This window comes from Nicotiana tomentosiformis, chromosome 1, assembly GCF_000390325.3.
Source record: "Nicotiana tomentosiformis chromosome 1, ASM39032v3, whole genome shotgun sequence".
Lineage (NCBI taxonomy): Eukaryota > Viridiplantae > Streptophyta > Magnoliopsida > Solanales > Solanaceae > Nicotiana > Nicotiana tomentosiformis.
Window position 1 is genome coordinate 14,144,872 of NC_090812.1, and position 24,774 is coordinate 14,169,645.

The window sequence follows — 24,774 nt, forward strand, 5'->3', positions numbered from 1 at the left end:
GTACATGTCGAGTTTTTTACTCCATGTTTCTCTCATGTTTATTACTTACTGATTTTTATTCCTTACATACTCGATACATTATTTGCACTGACGTCCCTTTTGCCTGGGGATGCTGCATTTCATGCCCGCAGGTCTCGATAGATAGGTCGAGAGTCCTCCAAGTAGGCGATCAGCTCAATGGAAGATGTTGGTGCACTCTATTTGCTCCGGAGTTTCTTGTTTGGTCAGTACGATTTAGATGTGTATTGTTTGGTACGTCGGGGCTCTGTCCCGACCTTTATGACAATTATGTATTCTTAGAGACTTGTAGACAGATGTCATGTACGTAAAAGATTGCATGGCCTTATCGGCCTATGTTCAGTGTACGAGTAGTTATTTTGGTCTTAGAGGCACATATGTCTTATGTATAAGTTGGTATTACATGTTGTATTCTACTTATCTCACGGCATCCTCTCCGACTCAGTTATCTATGATAGTATGATACGAAAAGATATATTATGTTGGTACTCGGTTGAGTAAAATACCGGGTGCCCATCGCGGCCCATCGGTTTGGGCCGTGACATTCACCCTCGATCACCTTATCAGATTGTATAGCCCCCGTCTCTATCGAGGCGGGTTAATAAAACTCCAACGTCGGGCTAATAAAGTATTGTTCTTGAGCATAGACAAGGACAAAGATCGAGGATGGATGACCCGGTTCGTTTGAGTGAGGACTTCCGACCTAATCCTAACCGAGAAGATGTCATTTCTTGAGACATGGAACATGAATCGTAAGTATCGTCTCACTGTTAGCTTCCATGTATTATTTATTCCTTTGTCTTTTCTCATCGATGTCTTTTTCCATGATGTAGCGATCGCTTGGATGCCACATGCGATTCCCGACCTCGAGAACTGGGTTCAGAACCTGGCCTCGACCTCTACATACGTTGAGCGCTCATGGCGCGAATTATCAAAGGGCCGATGGGAGGCCAAGACTCATGGTAAGACCATTTTTGTGTATTTGATTATTCGATTAAGATGCTCTTCTTCTACTTATTCAATTTTTCTCGTGTATATGCCTGGGCAATGATGCGGTCATGAGGCCTCTATCTGGTGAGGAGGAGACTTCGATCTTGGCACCGAATCGACGAATTACAAAAAGAGGAAAAAGACCTCAACCTCCAAGGATCCAGAACCTAAGAAGAAGAAGGCTCGTAAGCCGAAGAAGAACATCATCCTTCTGACCGAAGACTCTGTTCGGCATCTAAGGGAGGAAGATGAAGAAGAGGAAGAAGATGACTCCGGGCTGGTGGCCTGAGTGGGAATAAGCACCGAGTCCCCAAAGACCACTAAATCGGTGAAGGCTGCAGAGACTCCATCTTGAGATGAGGGGGTCTCGGGAAGAGACTTGGGCGAGGTCCCCGAGTCATCGAGGATTAAAGATGCCTCCCACCATAATGAGCCAATGGTGGGTACGGCTGTAGAGGCTGGTATCGAGGCCCCTCGAGATAGAGAGAACGCCCCAAGTGATCCACTTGGGGTAATAGAAATTGGAGGCTCCCCGATGCTCCCCTCGTTTTCTAAGGAGATGATTCAAGAGGCTCGGGCCTTGAAGACCCCTTCCATCATAGGATCCCACGGAAGGGAGGACCCCTTCCGTGATTACTTTACTGGGGTCGAAGATGCTACCGGCCTGAGCGACTTGGAGGTCTCGAGGAAGGACTCAGGCAAGGCATCGAGCCTTTTCAATGAAGCGCAGCAAGCTCTGAATCGGGTAAGCCTTAACTCTCTTTGTTGATATTACTCTTGTGTTCATTTTTCTCTTCCTGTCTAACTTCTTTTCTTTTTTTTGCGTAGGCCTCGGCGCTTCATCGGGAAGTATTTTCTCATTCTCGAGCTGAGCTGAGTCGGTACGAGACCGACATTCAAAGGCTTACCGAGGAGAGGAATTCCCTCAATCTTCTCGGTGGGCAAAAAGAAGAAAAGATCAAGGACCTCCGAGCCGAGTTAGCCACGGATCACAAAGATCATACCAACCTGATCGAGCAGGTAATAAAAATCTTAAAAGCTTATGGGCTCGATTCGGGAATGGTGGCTACCATTTCAATCTCACAGCTGTAGCAGAAGGTCGAGAGGATCAAGCAATTCCGCAAAGAAGTCGACATGATGAAGGCAGAAACCTTGGGGTGGAAAGAAAGTATGGATCGCTTTGCTGCTGGAAAAGAGGCTGCTCGAGCCCAATTGTCGTCGGTTAAAAGTAAGCTTTGAGGCATGAATGAGAAGAGCTTAGCTCAGACAAAGAAAATAGAGGAGCTCGAGGCTCGGTTGGCTTCCGAACTTGCAAAGGCCAAATATGATGCCGAAAAGGCAAAGGCCGAGGCAGAGGCGATCATGGCCATCTACTGGGCAGATGTTGAAGCCAGTCAAGTCCAAGCAAGAGAGGCAGCCGAGACCGCTCAAACTTGAGCACATTGGATTGCTGAACTTGCCAAATGCCAATCTCGGAGGGAAACCCTCGAGGAGATCCACGTTCGAGGTTTCGATCTTACCGACGAGGTAATAAAGACTAGAGAGCATGAAGACGATGCTGGAGCACTGGCCTCTTCCGATGATGATGATGATGATGATGGCATCAAGAGCGGGTCCGAGAATGGGGAGGACCTCGATGGAGAAGAATCTATCCCTGAGGAAAATTAGGAATCTTGGGCTTTTTCTTTTTTAATTTTTTGTGCGGGACCCTGATCGGTCCTTGTAAATATCTTCGTATATATATATATATAAAAGATCTTTTTTCTTTTTGACTTGTCCTTATTCTATTTCCTGCCTCGTGAAAATTCTATTTCATTAATGCCTTCATGCCTTATGGAGATTTTGCTCATAAGTTTGGGACTTTAAGCAACTAGACCGAAGTCGGACTAGTGTAGTCTTAATCGAGTGAGTACTTGCTCGAACTCGGAGTAGGGTGACCCTTAGATTTTAATTGAGTGAGAATGATTTCTCGAACTCATAAATAAAATGGCCCTTTAGGCTCTTCAATTAGGCCGATACGGCCATAGTAAAAAGAATGGCTTTCTCCCCCTTTTCGGGTTGAAAAGTTTATTGTTTAGTCATATAAAATCTGTTGTACCTTAGCATGAAATAAGGGATTTGCTCAAGAATTCAAACGATTCAGTACCTATTTAGGGTTTTCAAGGGTCAATATTATCGAGACCCTTTGTTTCGTAATGCTTTAGCATAAAATAAAGAATTTGTTCGAGAGTTCGAACGACTTTGTACCCATTAGGGTTTTCGAGGGTCGATATTATCGAGACCCTTTGTTTTGTAATGCCTTTGCATAAAATAAATAATTTGTTCTAGAGTTCGAATGACTTTGTACCCATTAGGGTTTTCGAGGGTCGATATTATCGAGACCCTCAGTAATTTAGTCGAGGGTAGCCTTTTTAACTGGTTTATGAAAATATTTGAAGGCTTGTTTTATAACGAAAATCGTACGTCTCTGAACCGTGTTAATTTGGTTGTAGCCTTTAGCTTGTGATTCGCCTTTTGGTCTTGCTCCCCTGTTATACTTCAAACTTGTTCGAAGTATCAGTCTCCGAGTGGGGTGGCCGTGGCCTATAAAATCGAGGGTTGCCTTTTTAAGGTCTTACGATCTCAAGGTTTTAGTAATTCGATCATGTCAATTTTTTGGATGGCAGTCCCCGAGTGCGGGGTCAATTGTTCGAACTTTAGTTGTGACCGACTCTTAAGCTAGTTTCCATAATAGATCATAAGCACGACATTGTAAAGTAAAAATTTCTCTAAGGCATGAAATATCTGGCAAGGAAAAATACTTTTTTCAATAGATTAACATGCGTACATGTTTGCCATTAGGGCTCGAGTAATCTACATGTGCATGGTTCGTTCGACCATTTGACCCTTACAAAATTTACCTATCGAGACCCTGTCAGCACGAAGTATTTTCCTTGTAACTATCCGAGGGTGATGCCCCCCAGTATTCGAGATTGATTGTAAAGGAGCCTCGGATACTGTTGAATTGCTCTAAGTTTAGCACGAACAATGATTGCCTCGTTAAAAACCTAGCCGGATAAACCTATTTGGGACAAAAAAATGGTCTAAGGAAAAAAGAGTGCAACGCGTGCTTTCAAACCTAAGGACTTTATGTTTGAAGAATCCTTTGATGTCTTTGATTAAACACCTGCAAATGGTTAGTATAAAATATAAACGAAAGTGAAGAAGGTCGTACCTTAACAGTAATATCATTTGAGGAGTGATATGTTCTAATTGTTTGGTAATTGTTCGCCGTTCATCGTGCCAAGTTTGTAAGATCCCTTTCCGATGATATCGAGGACCTGATACGGTCCCTCCCAGTTCGGGCCAAGTTTTCCTTTGTTTGGGTCTCGAGTATTGAGGGTGACCTTACTCAGAACCAAGTCCCCGATTTTAAAGTGTCGAAGATTGGCTCTTCGATTGTAGTACCTTTCGATCCGCTATTTCTGTGCTTCCATTCGAACGAGGGCGGCTTCCCATTTTCATCTAGCAATTCAAGGCTTGTATTCATAGCCTCGTGATTTGACTCTTCCGTTGCATATCGAAACCTGATGCTGGGTTCCCCGACTTCAATCGGGATCAGAGCTTCGGCGCCATATACTAAAGAGAATGGTGTTGCCCCCGTACTGGATTTTGGTGTTGTTCGATATGCCCAAATGACTTTGGGCAATATTTCTCTCCATTTTCCCTTAGCGTTGTTCAATCTTTTCTTTAGATTTTGAATGATGGTCTTATTTGTCGATTCGGCCTGTCTGTTCCCACTAGGATGATATGGCGTTGACAAGATCCTTTTTATTTTGTGATCTTCGAGAAACTTTGTCACTTTGCTGTCGACGAATTGCTTTCCATTGTCGCATACGATCTCGGCAAGCATCCCGAATCGATATATAATGTGGTCCCAGATGAAGTCTACGACTTCTTTCTCTCTAATTTTCTCGAAAGCATGGGCTTCAACCCACTTAGAGAAATAGTCAGTCATAAACAAAATAAATTTAGCTTTACCTGAGGCCGATGGTAGAGGGCCGACTATATCCATTCCCCATTTCATGAATGGACATAGGGATAAGACTGAGTGGAGTTGCTCTCCGGGTTGGTGAATCATTGACGCATACCTTTGACATTTGCCGCACTTTCGAACAAACTCTTTTGTATCCTTTTCCATATCGGCCCAATAGTATCCTACTCTGATGACTTTGTGAACCAATGATTCGACACCGGAATGATTTTCGCATGTGCCCTCGTGGATTTCTCGTAGGACGTAGTTGGTATCTCCTGGTCCCAAACATATTACCATTGGTCCATCGAATATCATTCTATATAGTGTTCCATCTTCGGCCAATGTGAATCGTGCGGCCTTCGAACGTAGAGTCCACGATTCTTTAGGATCCGATGGAAGCTTCCCATTCTTTAGGTACTCTATATATTTGTTCCTCCAATCCAGGTTAGACTTGTGGAGTTGATTTCGGCATGGACTTCTTCGATTACTGACCTTGAAAGTTGTACGATAGTCCCCGAGCTAATCTCGTCGTCTTCGACTGATGACCCCAAATTTGCAAGGGCATCGGCCTCGCTGTTTTGTTCTTGAGGCACATGTTGTAGGGTCCATTCTTTAAACCGATGTAGAGTCACCTGTAATTTGTCCAAGTACCTCTGCATTCGATCTTCTCGAACCTCGAAGGTTCTGTTGACTTGGTTTACCACAAACAGGGAGTCACATTTGGCCTCAATGACCTCTGCTCCCAAACCTTTAGCTATCTCGAGACATGCAATCATGGCCTTATACTCGGCCTCATTGTTAGTTAACTTGGAAGTTTTGATAGCTTGTCTAATTGTATTACCCGTGGGCAGCTTCAAAACGATGCCTAGCCCGAACCCCTTCACGTTCGAAGCGTCGTCTGTGAAGAGAGTCCACATCCCCGATGATGTACCCGACTTTAATAGTTCCTTTTCGACCTCGGGTACGAGGACTGGCGTAAAGTCAGCCACGAAGTCCGCTAAGATTTGAGACTTGATGGTCGTTCGGGGTCGATACTCGATATCGTACCCACTAATCTCGACGGACCATCTGGACAATCGCCCCGAAAGTTCGAGCTTATGCAAAATATTTCGAAGCGGATAAGTAGTCACCACACAGATCGGGTGACACTAAAAATATGATTTTAATTTCCTAGAGGCGCTTATTAGGGCAAGCACTGATTTTTCTAAGTGTGGGTATCGGGTCTCAGCCTCACCTAAAGTTCGACTAACATAGTAAACGGGAAATTGCGTACCTTGCTCTTCTCTAACTAGGACCCCACTTACCGCAATTTTCTAGACTGCTAAGTACAAGTAGAGTTGCTAATCCATTTTCGGAGTATGAAGCAGTGGCGGGATTGAGAGGTACCGCTTTAATTCTTCCAATGCTTGTTGGCATTCCGGGGTCCATGCAAAATTGTTCTTCTTTTTGAGCAGTGAGAAGAACCTGTGACTTCTATCTGAAGACCTCGAGATGAATCAACCTAGGGCGGCTATGCGCCATGTTAATCTTTATACGACCTTAACATTGTCCACGACTGTGATGTCTTCGATATCCTTGATCTTATCGGGGTTGATTTTGATCCCCCGATTTGATACCATAAAGCCGAGGAACTTGCCCGAGCCGACCCCGAATGCACATTTCTCCGCGTTGAGTTTCATATAGTGTTTCCTTAGTATATCGAAGGTCTCCTACAAATGTATCAAATGGTCCTCTGCTCGCAGGGACTTAACTAGCATATCGTCAATATAAACCTCCATTGATTTACCTATTTGTTCTTCGAACATTCGATTTACTAAGCATTGATAAGTGGCACCAGCAATATTTTAGTCCAAACGGCATTACATTATAACAATAGGTGCAGTACTTAGTGATGAACGAAGTCTTTTCGTGATCCTCCGGGTTCATTTGTATTTGATTGTACCAGGAGTAGGCATCGAGAAAACTAAGGATCTCATGGCCGGCCATGGCATCGATCATATGATCGATATTCGGCAGAGGAAAAAAGTCTTTAAGACATGCTTTATTTAAATATTTATAGTCTACGCACATTCTAAGTTTATTTTCCTTTTTAGGGACTACGACTACGTTTGCTAACCATTCGGGATATTTTACTTCCCGAATGGATCCTATTTTGAGAAGTTTGGCTACCTCGTCCTTGATGAATGTATGTTTTACCTCAGACTGGGGCCTTCTCGTTTGTTTTACCGGGCAGAACTTCGGGTCCAAGCTCAGTCGATGTGTAGTGATCTCTGGCGGGATCCCTGTCATATCTAGGTGGGACCAAGCAAAATAATCCATATTATTGATAAGAAATTTAATGAGTTTTTTCCTGAGCTCGGGGGTTAACCCCATACCTAGGTATACCTTTCGATCGGGTAAATGCTCGATCAATATGATTTGCTCCAGTTCTTCGACTGCCGATTTGGTGGCGTCGGAATCCTCGGGGATTATGAAGGATCGAGGGATCCAGTAGTCACCGTCCTCGTCCATTCCTTGCTTCTCCGACTGAGTCGAGGCTGGTGGTTGTGATTGCTATTTAGCTTTCTATTTTCCTTTGGATTCTGATCCCTTTGTTGACGAAAGTGCCGATATCGGTATTACTTCGTTGACCGCGAATATCTCTTTGGCAGCATGCTGTTCCCCATACACCATTTTTACTCCATCCGGTGTTGGGAACTTCAGTATTTGGTGAAGGGTTGAGGGGACCACCCTCATATTGTGAATCCAAGGTCTTCCGAGCAGTGCATTGTATCTCATATCGCCCTCGATCGCATGAAACTTTATTTCTTGAATAGTTCCGGCTACATTTACTGGTAGGATGATTTCGCCTTTAGTTGTTTCACTCGCCAAGTTGAAGCCATTGAAAATCCAAGTTGCGGGTACGATCTGATCTTGTAGGTCGAGCTGCTCCACGACCCTCGATCAAATAATATTGGCCGAGCTTCCTGGATCAATTAAAACACGTTTAACCTGAATTTTATTCATAAGGATAGATATTACCAAAGCATCATTATGGGGTTGTGATATCCCTTCTGCTTCCTCATCATTGAATGATAAAGTGCCTTCTGGCACATAGTCTCGAGTTCGTTTTTCCCTGGTGATTGATACTTTAGTGCGTTTGAACACGAGCCCTTGTGGAATATCGACCCCACCAACGATCATGTGAATCACGTGTTGTAGTTCTTCCTGCTCGTTTTTCCTTTTCGCATCCCTGTCTTTGAAATGGTTCTTAGCTCGGTCGCTCAAGAATTCTTGAAGGTGACCCTCGTTGAATAGACGGGCCACCTCCTCCCTTAGTTGTCTGCAGTCTTCGGTTCTATGACCATGTGTACCATGGTATTTGCATATTTTATTGGGGTTTCTTTGGGATGGATCAGTTTGTAGGGGTTTGGGGCATCTAGTATCTTTGATTCTCCCAATGGCTGACATAATACTTGATGCGTCGATGCTGAAGTTGTATTCTGATAACTGTGGTACTTCTGTGGGATCGGCATGTTTATCGAAGCCACTTTTGCTCATGAGCCCTCGAGAGCTCTGTCTTCGATCGTTCCTTCGATCATTTTGGATGGGATTGCGTCCTGGGCCGTTGTTTCTACGATCTGCGTTATATGGTTGATATCGATCTCTGTTCGACCGGGGTTCTCTGTCGATATCCCTTTGAGTTCTGCCGACAGGCATGTTTGGATAAACGGAATCGGAAGGGGTTCCCAATTGGTCATCCTCGACCCTGATCTTTGACGGTACCGATTATGTACATTGGCCCATATTACCGCTGGATATTCAATTAAATTATGCTTTAGCTGTTGCGATGCCACCAAAATTCGTTCGTTCAAACCCTGAGTAAAGGCTTGAACAGCCCAATCGTCTGTGACCGGTGGTAGTTCCATGCGTTCCATCTGGAACCGAGATACGAATCCCCTCAACATTTCGTTGTCTTTTTATTTCACCTTGAAGAGGTCTGACTTCCTAGTTGCAACCTTTATTGCTATAGCATATGCCTTTATGAATGAGTCTACAAGCATGGCGAAGGAATCGATATAATTAGGCGGCAAATTGTGGTACCATATCCTTTCGACAAGATTTCTCCAAATTTCTTCAGTAAAACAGATTCAATCTCATCGTCTTCCAAGTCATTCCCTTTTATTGCGCATGTATAAGAAGTAACATACTCATTAGGGTCAGTGGTCCCATTATACTTAGGAATTTTTGGCATTCGGAATTTTTTCGAAATGGGTTTCGGTGCCGCACTTGGAAGGAAAGGCTTCTGTACAAATTTCTTTGAATCCATACCCTTTAGAATCGGTAGTGCCCCCGGTATTTGGTCAACGCAGGAGTTGTATGTCTCTACTTTCTTGTCATTTGCCTCGATTTTCTTTTCTCCCGATTCAATCCGCTTAGTGAGCTCTTCGAGCATTTTCATAATGGCGGGGTCAGTCCCCGATTCGTTGGTGTTCGACCTTTCCGGCACAGGCTTAGTCCTGTGGACGACTTCTGGTTCGATCCTACTCGGTGTTCGGTGCTGATTTTGTAGTTGTGCTATAACGGCTTGTTGAGCTTGTAATATTTCGAATATCAATTGGAGGTTAACTCAACCATTTTCTCCGCCCTGCGTACCTCGACCACCTGATCGAACTTCCCTGCGTACGCTACCTTCGGGATTAACACCCAAATTTGCATTTAGGGCGACATGTGAACTGACATCGACGAGATTTGCAATTGGTGCTCCCTCGAGGTCAGCCTGAGGCGCCTCGATCCTTGGGGCGACTATATTGTCATTTTCCCCGTGAAATCCGAGGCCGTTGTCACCGTGTGTAGGTGCTGCTTGTGAGTTTGACATGTTTATCCTGAAATCAAAGATTCTTACGAGAACAAGTGTAAAGCAGTGTGTGTTATCAAAATCAGTATTAAGCAATCACTATTATCCTTGGCCCCACGGTGGACGCAAAACTGTTTACCCTTAAAATTGGATAACAATTAAACTTAAAATGTGGTTCTAAGGATATGTGATTTCACTTACTACCAATTGATAAATATGAAAATTAATAATAGAAATAAACTATAAAGTAAAGCAAACCAGTGTTAGAATGGAACTCAGCCCTCAAGTTTGGATATTCTCGAACTGGTTGATATAAGAACAATCAAAATATAACAAACTGACGAACAATAGCATAAACGAGAAAGAGAATTATATAATTTTGATATCCGTGAACAATGTGTCCTTACAAATGGTAAATACTCCCTTTATATAGTAGAGAAATTCTACTTATGGTATAACTTTAGTTATAGAAGGAAATCCCATGATTAGCTAATTAACCGTTCCTAATTTGATTCGTTCCGAGATTTCCGCCACGATCTTCGACCAGTCATAGATATTTCGCCTTTCCGTTATTATGTTATCTTCGATCTTGCTCGATGCCTGTCTTATTCGGTCTCGATCGCTGCTGGCCTCGATCTCGACAGGTACCTCGAATCCCGAACTTGGTACTTTGTCCTCGTACCTTGGTCTGATCCACTACGGGGCCGACCTTCGATGCAACTCCCTGGTCCTGGTCAGATAAAAAAATTGGATGGACTCGATTTTAACCGTATACAATGTTTATTAATATTTCTTCTTTAGGTAAAAGATAAGTTTGCATCGCGTTTAGCCCAAATGAAACATTACTATCCGATTGAGCTTTCAAGGGGACATCTTGGTAGTTACTAGTAGCCAAGATGCACCATTTGAATCATAGTGTTATTTGTTCAATTTCAATGAACTCACTTGAAATTTTTTCTACTTTTTATTTACTTAATTACTTGAAATTTGATTCATCTCAAATAAAACTTTCATGTTATAGTTACCACTTCATAAATTTAAATAAAAGTTATATGGTAAGTTAGTGTAATTTATATTTGTAACCAATTGAGGTTTGAGCAGCGCCTAGGATAGCTTTCTTGTGGTACCTAGCTACAAAGGGTAGGATTTGATTATATTTGATTTCTTTCTTTGACTTCCTGAAATTTATTACTATAGTAATGCATATTTTACTACTAATTCAGTACTATTTTTTTAAAATTTTCTTATAAAGTTTCTTACTTTAACTGTTATATCTACATCTTATATTCTATTACATAATTTAAAAAGTAAAACAATCTCTTAATTGACAAAGATTTAAAAAAAAAATCTAAAAAGATGTAGGTATAAAAATTGTGATTCAAAGTATACTCTTATTAGTAGATATTAAAGATGTAATTTTTATTTTTAAAACATCGATTCTATTTTCATTCCACTTTGTGTTTTTGGGACAAAGTAATTTTCTCATCTCTCTTTGGAAATCTTAGTATGCAGCTTGGACTATTTAATAATTTCTTATAAAATAAAAATTAATTCACTATTAATTATAATATGGTAATTACTTCATTATTAAATTAAAATTCTGCCTAATTAGTTTGTGAACGAAACCAACCCAAATACAAAGTTTCAAACACTGGGGACCTAAATTTGACTATTCACCATAAGAGTACATTGCAGTACAGTATGCTTTCCTTTTACTCTTTTAGTTATGTCCTCCAGACAATGGAGTTAACTGCAAGTCAATAACACCAACACCAACACCACCTTATTGTCCCTTGTCGGAATTCTCATCGGAAATGACGACAGTTGCACCCTCGCCCACTTGTGGGCCCAAGCTAGAAGCACTATCACACATAGATATCGGCAAACTTTCCCAATCCGAACTCCACGCACTTTCCCTCTGCTCCGACTCAGCTTACGACCTCCGGCGAACGAACGACGTCGTTATTCCTCAGCTCGATCGTTCCCTCTTCAATGAATCCGCCGGAAGTCGCCGTCAAACCTATTCCCGTCTCCGCCACCAGCACCACCGTTCTCGTGTGCCTGGTCTTCACCCTTCCACTTCTAAACCCAAACCCCCTTCTTCTTCCGACCCTGAAAATCACGCAATTATGCATTTCCTTAAATTCTTCATTCACAATCCTAATTCTCACTCTCCACCACCACCTCCGCCACCGCTTCCGCCACCTCCTCTTCCTCCTCCTACGACGACACAGCCGGCTATTTCTGGGGTTCAAGAAAAAACCCTACTTTTAATGAATGATCGTGAGAAAAAGAGGAAGAGAGGACGTAAACCTAAGGATAAAATGAAATTGAAAGAGAATGATGTTGGGGTAGAAGTGGAAATTATGAATAAAAATGGTGAGGTGGTGGATTTAAAAAAATTGGAGAATAATGGGGATGAATTGTACAGTGGAGAATTGGATAAAAGAACTGTTGGATTACAGAGTGAAGAAGAGGTACTTGGGTTTGTAAGGGATTTGGAGGGGGAGTGGTGTAGCAGAAGGAAGAGGAGGAAATATGTTGATGCTAGTGGATTTGGCGATACATTGCCTATAGGTTGGAAGCTCTTGTTAGCTCTACGAAGACGCGATGGTCGCGTCTGGGTTTATTGCCGTAGATATGTCAGGTTTTATGTTTTTTCATTCCTTACTTTTGCTTGTTGATTACATATTCATTTAGTAAATTTTTGTATGCATCCGTGTTATGTGGCACGTTGTTGCTTACTTCGAAATTGCAAGTCACTATTCTGTTGTATGTTCATTAAACAGAATCATGATCTATGTAGAGTTTGTGTTGCAAAATCATCTCATGTGTTTGTTGAAGCATCATGAAATTGCATGCTTTGTTCTGAAAAATGGTTAGCTCGTTGATGAGTTTGTGCGTACTTTATATTTGCTTCCGGAAACTGTATCCACTGATCCAATTGATGCTACTGGAATGGGATGACTCCCACGGGGTTTTCCCTCAAGAACCAGGAATCATAGCTCATGGACTCCGAATCCTAAGCACATTGCAGCCTACATGTAGGAATGGTTGGAGAAATCCACTTCTTTGAATTTCTAGGGTTGGTGAAGTGGGTAAAATGAGTCTGTTGTATCTTGGAGATCATCATTGTCAAGTTAGTGGATGCAAACGTTATTACCAGATTTAGCATAGTTACTTAGATTTAGATAATCAGTCAATTGCACAAGGAACTCATTTTAGCTGATAAATGGAAATCTAGTTTTAACTTGAAATCTCGAATCGACCTTGAATAAGCTCCTGTGCAGCTTGGTGCAAATAAATGAACCTTTGTCCCCCAGAATTCCTTCTCCAGAATTATGAAGAATGAATTATAGGCAAAACTTGCACCAGCTACCTTAGTCTTGGATTCCTTTTGCTTTCTTTGGGTAAGTCTCTTGAATTCCTTTGCTGAGGGTACTCCAGTTGGAGTCGGGGTTATTAGCTCAGAGGATTAGGACACTGGGCTGGAACCACTGCTCGTTATGCATATTCGAATTTACTAATTTGTTAAATGACTTAACCGCACCTTTTATTCATGACGATAATTCACTTGATAGGCTGTGCTTGATAGATTTGAAACAGTGTGATGTCCTAAATTTTAAGATATTTACTGCCTCTCTCTTGTTATGTGTGCCAAGTCCTGTAATTTTTTCTTACTTGGCATTTACTTTTCTAGCCCTACTGGTCAGCAATTTATATCATGCAAAGAGGCTTCATCATACTTGCGGTCCCATTTTTTGACTGGTGAAGCAAACCAGCTTACTCAGCAGGCTGATGACACTGTCTCTAAAAGTGTAAGTAACTTCCATAGTAATACCAGTTTGGTGTTGTCAACAGACATCCAAGAAAATCCACATTCTCTTCGAGAAGGTGATTTGGCGAAGCATGACATAGTTGCACATTCAGCTGTACCCAGTTCATCTACTCTAGATCTACATGGCAATGAAATTTCCTTGATGGAGATGGATAATCTCCCTGAGGTTAAAGTTCAAGACATTTTTGAATGCTATAAATGCAACTTGACATTTGAAGAAAAGAATGCATATTTGCAGCATCTGTTCTCATTTCACCAGCGGACTACAAGAAGGTATAGGGTTGGGCCATCTGTAGGTGATGGGGTCATAATTAGAGATGGAAAATATGAATGCCAGTTCTGCCATAAGGTATTTGAAGAAAGGCGTAGTTACAATGGTCATGTAGGAGTCCATGTGAGAAACAATGCAAGAGGTACTGTGGATGTATCTGCTGTTGTTGCAGCAGACAAGCGTGTTCAGTCTCCACATCAAGATGGGTTGCTTTTAGGGACATGTAAAATGGATGCTTTAATTGAAATTGCCCAAAATTCAGTTGTAGAAACTTCTGCTGCTAGAGTTGCGACCAAGGTCAGCAGCATGCCATCTAGTACGACAATGAACTTCGATGGAAGTACGCCTACCAACATTGACCAAGTTGTGAGGCCAAGCGCTGATACTGGGGTGTCAGGTGCCAATGATTTTAAAGCTGAAACATGTCATGAACAAGGCAGAAATCAGCCTGATAAAACCTGCATGGAAGTAGATAAAGATAAGAGTGGCGAGATTTTGGCCAACAACTTCAGTCCGAGAGTGATTTCAACCAATGATTCTGAGCAGCCTGAGGGTGATGAAGCAAAGGAGGCTGGAAGCGACAAGCCAATGGGGGGCTTGGGAAGCAAGCAGATGAAAGAAAATGATGATCATCAATCAGGGACCATGGAACTAACCTTTCAGGAAATTGCTAGTCAGTATGCGTTAACCAGCTCTTCAGTGTCTATGGTGCAGTCATTGCATAATGATTCCGAGCACTCTGATGGTGCAGGCATGAAGATGGATGGCACTGTTAAGGTAGCAGCGGGTAATGGAAACAGCCTGACTAAAGCAAATGATGTTGAATCAGAAACTATGGAGCTGACTTTTCAGGAAAATGCTACTCTGAATAGGTTAACAAGCTCCTCAGTGTCTATGGTGCAACTATTCTGTAGTGATTCTGAGCACCCTGAGAGTGATGACATAAGGAAGGATGGGAATGACAAGCTAGCAGTTGGTCTTGGAAACCACCTGACTAAAGCAAATAATGATGTTGAATCCAAGACTATGGAATTCACTCTTCAGCAAAATGCTACTCAAGATGGGTTAGCTAGCTTTTCAGAGCCTATGGTGCAATCATTCCACAACTTTACTGGCATTCTTTCAGGATCAAGTAAGGTAAAGATGCATTTTCTGCATCTATACAGGTCATACATTTATCTCATAGATGCTGAGGACACCTTGCCTTTGTCTTTGTCTTGTAAAAAATGTATCAAGCAACGCTCTACAAAATTTTCCTCCTTTTTCATGGTTTCTGACAAATGGTCAACTTTGTTGATTCTTGATGATTGTGGATTATTCAAAATTTAAATAGGTTTATCTTGCCTGGGAGTTTTTGTATAGGGCCTCTTTTGTTCATCTCCAACATAGGTGAGAACGAAGAAGGCTATGACTTGATTATGATGACTATTTCAGGTCAATTTGGACGAGGCTAACAAGTGCTTACTCCAATCTGTCTGGAAACTGAATATATAGACTTAAGATGAGAGTGCCCAAAATATGTATTTGCAGGAAGACAATTACTGCATTCAGAAAAGATTTTTATGTTAAGAGACCCGTCTACTCTCAGGGTTTATCAAGGCTCTAAATACATCCCTGGTTTGATAAACACTTCAATATGCCTACAATCCAGCATCAAGCGAACACCTGGGCATTTCTATGTTTATACTGATCAATGTAGGAGATTATTTCTACAGTTTATCCATTGCCCAACGTACCTGATGCACCCAGGATGAACGTTTTTATCCTTCTGTTTATAATCATTAGGAATCTTTAAGATGTTATATCTTTTTATCCCACTCATTGTAGCATCTACTAGAGTGGTGAGCCTGTTTCTATCCTCTTTTTTCGTTTACATTAATCTAACCTGTTTTAACTTAGCTCCATCTATCCTGATTTTTGGAAAGGCTTTAATTCTTTGAGAACTATCGCCATTATTGGCAATTCAAAATGTGCAGATTGCTGTCGTGTTGGATTTTATGCATTGAGGATTTGGAATATAGGTTATTTCACAATCATTCTGTTTGATAGATACTATCTCCTATTAACTCTTGTTCAAATAATTCCCTAATTTCACGGGTTCGTAATCTATTTACTACAACCTCTGTAGGACAATGGTGAATTTTCTGCTATTGGTCAGAATCTGGATAATGAAACGGGGTTTGAGGAGCTTAGGCTGGATGAGATAGAACACTTCAAATATAGCTTTGATGTTGGACATGAATCTTCATCTTTACCCTCTGTTTCTATTGGGTTGGGTAATGATGCGAGGATGGAAGAGGTTTTTGCGTCAGTTGGATTTGATTCTGGAGGAATCATCTTAAACATGGAAGGACCAGATCAGCTTTCAACAGTATGTGTGTGGTGCAGAGCAGAGTTCCAGCTTGAAGCTTATGATACAGAAGCTCATTCGGATTCAATTGGATTTATGTGTCCAGACTGCAAGGCTAAAATATCCGGACATCTGGAGAGTGGTCTTTCCATGAGTCCTCACAATTTCTGATTTTCCACTCGGCTCTCTCGTGCTGCTGTTGCTCAATGTCCTGATACATGTGGTAATTCCTTGACTTGCTGAAGTTATAGCTGCTATAATGAGTAACAAACAAAATCTTTTTGCCACTTCTTTCTTTCTTCATGTCTCAACTGTGAAAAATTGGCTAGTGATTCTTGCTAAAATACAACTCCATTATAGTTTATTCTTTGGCGAGCTTATCAGCATTTATCATCTTAAATTGCAGAAGATGCAGGTCTACTTTCCGCCTAAAGAGATGGTTGTTACAAAGCATGCATGTGCTCTTTTCTTGGAAATGGAGTTTTCACTGGTATCCTCGGTTTGCTGTAAATTCATCAATGGAATAGTGTAGTTTGTAATAGTCCTCATTCTGGTATGTAAATTTCAGAAGACAGCAGATGTGTCTCTATGCGTGAAGTGAATAGTGTCTGTTCTGATTATGTAGATGCATGTATCTGTTTACGGATTAGCTCTATGCAGTGGCGGAGCCAGAATTTTCGTTAAGGGGTGTCAAAATATATAAAAGTAAACATACCAAAAAACTAAGGGGAGTCAATACATAGTATATATATACATATAATTTATTTTTTTTACCTACCTACTCAGTTTATTTGACACCCCTTCCTATAAGGTCTTTAGAATCTAGTTGTATTTGAGAGGGTTATACCTAAGGGTGTTTAACGGGCGGGTTGGGACGGGCTGGACAAAAAAAAAAATTAGCCCGTCCGTTTAACGTTGCGGGCTGTTAGCGGGCTGTACTTTTTCGGGTTTTTTTTTGTCCGTCCGGGTTTGGGTTGTTAGCGGGCTGTTAGCGGGCCGTAATTTTTTTTTTTTTTTAAAAGTAAATTTTATTTTTCTTATTTAATGTTATTGATACTTAAGTGTTTGTAAACTTTTAAGGCTTAGAATTAAACTTTGAAGTTTAAAATTTTAAATTTAAAATTTGAATTTTATAATGTTAAAATTAAAATTTAAAAGTAAGTGGCTATAAAAAATTATTTAATAAGACCTATATGTAAGGATCAAGCTCCGAAAACTTTCATTTGATATTTTTATTGAATAATATATAATACTTCAAATTAAGTTGCAAGTTCTTTTTTGATTTTGTTATTTTTGAACTTGCAAATTAAAAGTTTACAACAATTATAAAAAAACAAATAGTACATCACATGCTTTGCATCATTTTTGTAAGTTCATCCATGTCAACATGAGGTTCTTGGTTTCCGGCATTGGTTGAATCAGAACCATAAACCATTATATCTCCAATTTCTTGGTCCTCCGCTTCATCTACCTCGTCACGCCCTTGATTTCGTCGTTCTGATCTTATCCAATCTCTGAAGCACACTAGAATTTCCAAAGCGTTGCTACCCAATGAATGACGGGTATCTCCTAGTTGCTGCCTTGCTTGGCTAAATGCGCTCTCTGATGCGACTGTTAAAATCGGCACATTTAGCACATCTCGAGCCATGGCCGAAAGAACAGGAAATTGATTTGAGTTGCTCCTCCACCAACCCAATGGTAGAAATTCCTTTGTGCGGGGCTCTGCTGACTTTTGCAAGTAGAATTGAAGTTCATTGATATTCCTGCTACTGGTTTGTTGATACTTCCCTATTGTAGACTAAATCAAATAATCTTCAACACCATCATTATCATCCAAAGCACTGGTCCCAGATGTTGAAACTGAACTTGAAGGAATATTTGCATCTACAGCAGAAGAAGCATCAACAATGTTAGCATAATAATCATATAATATTTCTAAATATTTGTGTAGATAAGAAATACAAGTGTCAATATCAGGAGTTTTAGTTGGTCCATTAAAAAAAAAAACGTTAATAAACGGGCTGAACCGGGCTGTAGCCCGTTAACAACCCGTTAACGGGCTGAGCCGGGTTGTAGCCCGTTAACAACCCATTAACGGGTTAACGGGCTTAGTGGGTTCCGATGCACCGGTATCAAAAAATTATTCGATTGAAACCCGCTCCCTGCCCAACCCGTCCCCCACGCTACAGTATCAGGCTGAACCGGGCTGTAAACGGGTCAGCCCGGCCCGATTAACAGGTATAGTTATACCCCTTCGGCTTTCTACTTGCTTTCTCAGTCCGTGTTTACCTGTTAATCTTGTGTTATGAGCTTCTGCCAAGCTTTTAAAATTCATATTAATTTAGATTGTGGACAGGTTCAATAACAATGATGTATAGTCGATGCAAATTGCATATTTTCTCAAGGAAGCAAAAGATGTGACGGCCAAGGAAATTTGCCCCTTTCTCTGTTAATCATGTCTGAAGCACTATTCTGCCACATTGAATTTGTAATACTGTCACTCCTACTATTGCTCTAACATGCTTTCTGGTGAAGTTTTCTTAGTAATGAGTCAATGCCATTTAATATAGCCTTTTGTTGTGGGTTATCCACGACCGATAGTTTAGATTCCTGCTTTCTATTTACTGGACTTGTGAAGATGAGCATCTTGTTCCTTATTCTTCATTTAAAAAAGGCAAGGAACATTAAAACGTGAAGGTGGCTATGGCATAAGTTGTTAGAAGGAGTCTAAAATACATATACATATACATATAGTATACGTCCTAATTACCCTATTTCCTTTACGGGAAAGAAGAACATTAAGGAACCCACTAATATTGGATAAATTACAAATATTGTTAATAATTCGTAGTAAAGAGAAGATACACTTAACCATAAAAACTTTTGCTCAAAATATTTTGATTTTTGTGCACAGTTTTGTCGGTAAAAGAAATTAAATGGATTCAAGTAGTGTATACAGTTGCATTTGACAAATTAATCTCACTGAGCTTGCAGAATCTTGATGATCATAAAGAGCAGGAACTTTCTGGGAAATGCTTTGTATTTTCCTTAGGGATTAAGTTATTAACAGCATGCTACACTTGTACTTTTTTATATAAGCAAGAATAAAGTTGCTTTTGTGGACCGCTTGTTCCACCCTTCATTTTACACGTTAAATTGCTAACCATTCCCTCCAATCTTCATTTATACTATGTTACGGAATAAAATCCCTTGGGTGGATTAGTACAAGAGAAAGAGAGCAAATTTGATATTTCATCTGTATATGTAACGGAATAAAGTAGTACCTTTTTCTTTTGATCAAGAGCATATATAAAATGGAACTTATTCCTTCGGCCTTTATGGAATAGGGAACGTCGAATGACAGCAACTAGTTGTACTAGCTTGGGCGTAACTTGACATCAGACTTCGATCAATTCCTTTGTACTTCGATCCAATTAATTAATCGATCTAGAAGAAAAATCAGTTCCCCCTCTCCGGTATATTTTACTGTGGGCAAATGGAGATGCAGTCCGGTTCGAGCATATCCTCTCCATATCTCGCCAGATTCTTCGATTGCATACTTATCAGCAGTAGGAAATCCTGTTCTCACTCGAGAGCTTGTAGTTGCGGATCTGGAAGATCTCTAAGGTGGAGTTGATCCCACGGACGCAGAGAGCATCAGAGCCACGACCGATTAGGTGAAAGGGCTATGCAAAGTTTGAAGTCATGGAAAATACCTTAATATTTTTCGATTCATTGATCAAGACAGGGTTCCGGATATGCTAATGTGCTCAGCATTAGGGGTGTACATAAGTCGGGTTGATTCGAATTTTGCAATTATCAAACCAAACCAATTGTATCGGGTTTTTAAATCTATAGACCAAACCAAACCAACAAAAGTCGGGTTTTTTAATATCGGTTTTTCTCGGGTTTCTCGAATTTTTCGGAGTTTTTTCCGATAAACTTATGCTCCAAATATTTCTTTAGTCCTAAATATGATTTTACCAATACCAACCATATTTTATTTTTAGCATTGACCTCAACTATGCTAGTAAATAGGTTGTATGGTTCCAATTTCAGTTCAAGAAAACTAATGGAAACTTTAATCAATCATTCCCCCTCTTCCAAAGATAATCTTTTTAAAGGAACATATAGAGAAGTCCTTTATAGAACATTTGCACATCCACAAGATCTGGTACAGACGGCGATCAACAAACTACTCAAATTTTCTAACTTTCTCATGTTTAATAGTGTCCATTGCAATCGCATCCGGAGACACTGAAATAGTCACAATTTAGTGGAGAAGAGGCAAAATTGTTTTAGTGTTTTAGAACTAGTTTAGGACTAGTCTAGTTTTGCTTTAGGACTAGTTTTTGGTTTGAGCTCAATTATTTTTTTATGAGCCAGACAAAAAAAATAATATTTACATGGGCTATGAAACACACTTAAAATATTATGCTAAATACAGAAATTATAAAAAAATTAAGAAATATTTATAACTTACATTCTAATAAATATTTTTATCTATCTAATATATAAAATATGTATACATTTAATGTCGGGTTGGTTTGGTTTCAGTTTGACATTTTTTAGTTAATACCAAACCAAACTTATTATGATCGCGTTTTATTTTTCAATGCCAAACCAAACCACTAGTCGGGTTTTTTTTCCGGGTTGACTCGGATTATCGGGTTAGTGCGAATTATCGGTTTGGTTTGTACACCCTATCAGCCACTATATATACGAATTTTCACTTTCCAAAAAGAGCGATGGAAAAGGCAAAGCCAGTTTCATCTCCTTGCTTCTGTAGCGGCATCTTCTTCTAAATCAGCACATTGCCAATTGAATATCAACGATATGGAAATGAAGGGACAATCTTAACTGTGAATCAACCAAAAAACAATTAGAAATGTCTTTACTTTTGGTGAAGTGGAACAGCTCATGTTCACATTTTGATAAAACACACATGAATATGTTCCAGCTTATATATAATCATTGATCAATTCACATTCTTTCAAGAACTAGTCCAATTGAAGTGACTTTGTCTCCTAGTGCTAATTACTTACTGTTTGCTAACTTTATTTAGTGAGCAGAGCTAGTTTATTGAACAGAGATAATGTCTATGGCATGTCAAAAATGTCGACTGCCATTGACACTGCCACCGTATAGTCAACGACTTCGTTGTGAGTGTAGCAATTTGATTCAACTAGGCAATAGTGATAGGTCATTGCAGGTCCAAGAGCGCGGTAGGATGAGTTCTAGAATGAGAAGATTTCGGGATAAAATTAGGAGAAATAGATCAAGAACGAAGAGTCTATCTCCTTCTCCGAGTGTTAGTCCTCGTTTACCTCTTATTTTTACAAAGCCACCACCAAGTGGGAAGCGCGCATTCCTTTGTGGAGTGACTTACAAGAAGGAGAAGTTCAGGCTCAGAGGAACATCGCATGATGTAAACAGCATGAGGGATTTGTTGGTCCAAAAATTTAACTTTTCAGATGAATCCATTCTCATTCTAGCAGGTATTTTAGTGAATCTATTGATAATGAGTAAGAAACAGTTTTGTATCTTACTTTTGATTTTGAATGGAAACAACATGCAGAAGAAGAGGCCTATAATCCTCCAACCAGGAGAAACATTTTAGACGCTTTCAAGTGGCTGATGGCAGACCTTAAATCAGGTGACTCGTTGGTGTTCTACTTCTCAGGACATGGCTTACGACAACCTGATTTTAGCGACGATGAAACAGATGGTTTTGATGAAACAATATGTCCTCTTGACTTTAGGACTAAAGGCATGATCATTGATAATGCCATCAATGATATTCTTGTTAAGCCACTAATTTCTGGTGTTACACTTCATGCTATCATCGACTCTTGTCATAGTGGAACTGTTCTCGACTTACCTTGGGTCTACAAAGAGTATGTTCTTACCTTCCCAAAGTTACCTGCTTTATTTCTCAACTAACTAAATCTATTTGTTATCTCTAGTTGGAGCATCTTTTAGGAGACCTAATTCTTTTACACTATCACTATATAAAAGTTAAACTCATATATGTATTGCCTGAACCTCTAGCCCATAAGTCCATAACATAAGACACCTTACAACAACAACAACAACAAACGTAGTGTAATCTCATAAGTGGTAGTGTGTATACGCAGACCTTACCCTATCTTGTGAAGGTAGAGGCTGTTTCCGATAGATCCTCGGTTCAAGGAATATAAGACACCTTATGTATCCATTTTAATCCGCTAATAACGTTACTGTGTGATATGTTAGTAGAATTACTTTTCACAATGCAAAGAAATTATCAACAACTACTCCATATTGAGAAAAATCAAATCTCAGCAGCTTTTTCACCAGGAAATAGTCTGTCCGGTCAACGGCTTTAGATTTGTATGTCTGTGTATTCAAATCACATAAGCATACATTTTCCCATTTTTCTAGCTATGATTTGTTATGCGCTTTGCTACCATTTTCTTGGGAATGCATTTAAACTATAATCTTCCACTAATTTGATAATACAAATGGGAGAAATTAATGGTATGCATTGCCAGATCAATTACAAAGCTCAGATGAACTAATATTTCAGCAATATTCTGATAATCAGTAGCATGTTATTTGGAGGCGCTGTCTATATCAGTTATTTGACTCTTAACAGGAATGGATGGGCTGATAACAGACCCCCATCCGGCGCTAATAAGAGCACGAGTGGTGGAAGGGCTATCAGTTTGAGTGCTTGCAAGGATAATCAACTAGCTGCAGATACCTCTGTAATATTTGTTTCCATCTCTTTATATGATTGATCTATATACCCTATCCTCAACTACCATAATATGAATATTATGGCCCCAGATTCTACATATTGAGACAGTCGATATATCTGTAAACACCCTTTCCCTTCATGTATGCAGGCTTTCTCTGCTGAAAAAACTATGACTGGTGCCATGACTTGCACATTTATTAGAGCTCTCAGGGAAAATCCAGATATAACATACCAAGGGTTACTTGATTATATGCACAAGGCCATCGAAAAGGTCAACAACGCTAGATGTCCGCTGCTGAAGGTATTCCAACGCAAGATAGACCAGGTATCTCATCTCCTTGCCTGAGATGTTCCATCTCAAAGTATCCTGCATCAATAAGCATTAATTATTTGTAAGGTTTATGGCATATTTTGCTTATATCTATTTTTCTGATATGATATTTATTGATAATAACCTTGCAGGAACCAGTGTTATCATCTTCTGAAAAATTTTACACTAATTCAAAGTTCAAGCTCTAATTCTGCAGCAGAAAGATGAATGCCAAAGGAGGCTGCTGCTTGTTTCATACTTGTCTTTTATATTACTTCCATTATTTTTAGCCTTCCTATCTTTTTTGAAAAGGCAATCCAACGATTTGTATCAAATCTCTCTTTGGCATTTTTCTGTGTTGATTCTCCATATTATTTGTGACTCTATCTCTGAGTTAATAAATGATAGTACTAGTTTTCAAATAAAGAATTGCATTCTGATGGCGCCCTTTCCAATTAATATCATGAGCTATTTTCTATCAGATCAGCATGTTGAAATTCCTGTTTCTAAGCTTTTGCCTATCAGTATATGTAATGGTTGATAAATTGGTAAGCTATAACTGGATTCGCACCTACACTTTTACCCATTTTGCTACTTCTACAGCTGCTATGTAAAATACAACTATAATTTGGATAATAATAAAGAAAATAAAACGTTATCTTCATTTGTAAAACACGTCCAAGCAACTACGTAAGTCAATAATTTGTTCTCTCATTCTGCCATCCACTAGCTCCTCAATCTCTTCTGCTTGTAATCCATACATACTAGTACTTTTTTTCTTTTCTTTTAACATTAACAGGGGAAGTTTTAACATGTATATTGTATACGGTCAAAATCGAGTCTGCCCTTTGTATGACTAATCGAGATTGGAATATGATGGTCCAAGGTTAATCATTGTAATATCGAGCCATGATACGAAGTTAGGTTGTCGAGCTCGAGCCCCAGAGACCGATCAATATCGAGATCGAGTCAAGATCGAGCTCGAGACCCAAAGACCGATCAATACCGAGACCGGCCAAGATCGAGATCGAATCAAGATCGAGCTCGAGACCCAGAGAACGGTCAAGGTTGAGATCGGCCAGGATCGAGATCGAGCCAAGAAACAAAAAAGCTGTTATAGCCGCATTTGGGGAGAGAATCTCGGCGGAAATCACGGCTTGAATCAAGGAAAAGCTAGTTAATTAATCTATCATGGAATACCCACTATGTATTTTTAATTATATCCAAAATGAGATTCTCCCACTATATTAAGAGTGGTTATCAATTGTAATGGGGAGGAGGGGATTTATTCACATATTCATTCTGAGATATACAGAAAAGAGAGAAAATATTAACTTCTTTGGCTTTTGATATTTAGTCATATTATTTTCTATCAATCGTTCTTCACTCAATTTGGACGTGAT

The 24,774-nt window shown here is 40.0% G+C and overlaps 2 protein-coding genes and 1 long non-coding RNA gene across 4 annotated transcripts; 2 read left to right on the forward strand and 1 right to left on the reverse strand.

Annotated features, from left to right (window-relative positions):
• Window positions 1–11,532: 11,532 nt before the first annotated feature.
• LOC104099286 (uncharacterized) lies at window positions 11,533–16,968 on the forward strand. Of its 2 annotated transcripts, XM_009606229.4 has the most exons (4): window positions 11,533–12,507; window positions 13,561–15,106; window positions 16,098–16,542; window positions 16,726–16,968. In XM_009606229.4, exons 1-3 carry the CDS (start codon window positions 11,675–11,677, stop codon window positions 16,488–16,490), a joined length of 2,772 nt encoding a protein of 923 aa, XP_009604524.1. In that variant the 5' UTR covers window positions 11,533–11,674; the 3' UTR covers window positions 16,491–16,542; window positions 16,726–16,968. The 2 variants fall into 2 exon arrangements, with proteins under 2 accessions (XP_009604524.1, XP_009604525.1); XM_009606230.4 differs by lacking the exon at window positions 16,726–16,968 and having other exon boundaries at window positions 13,561–15,101; window positions 16,098–16,249.
• Window positions 16,969–17,527: 559 nt separating this feature from the next.
• LOC138905076 (uncharacterized) lies at window positions 17,528–19,732 on the reverse strand. The gene is made up of 2 exons (XR_011413508.1): window positions 19,604–19,732; window positions 17,528–18,203 (listed from the first exon to the last, which is right to left on the reverse strand). It is a non-coding gene; the product is annotated as an uncharacterized lncRNA (long non-coding RNA).
• Window positions 19,733–21,022: 1,290 nt separating this feature from the next.
• On the forward strand, window positions 21,023–23,852 carry LOC104108612 (metacaspase-1-like). The gene is made up of 5 exons (XM_009617693.4): window positions 21,023–21,817; window positions 21,898–22,216; window positions 22,957–23,068; window positions 23,210–23,386; window positions 23,524–23,852. Exons 1-5 carry the CDS (start codon window positions 21,415–21,417, stop codon window positions 23,578–23,580), a joined length of 1,068 nt encoding a protein of 355 aa, XP_009615988.1. The 5' UTR covers window positions 21,023–21,414; the 3' UTR covers window positions 23,581–23,852.
• Window positions 23,853–24,774: the final 922 nt, after the last annotated feature.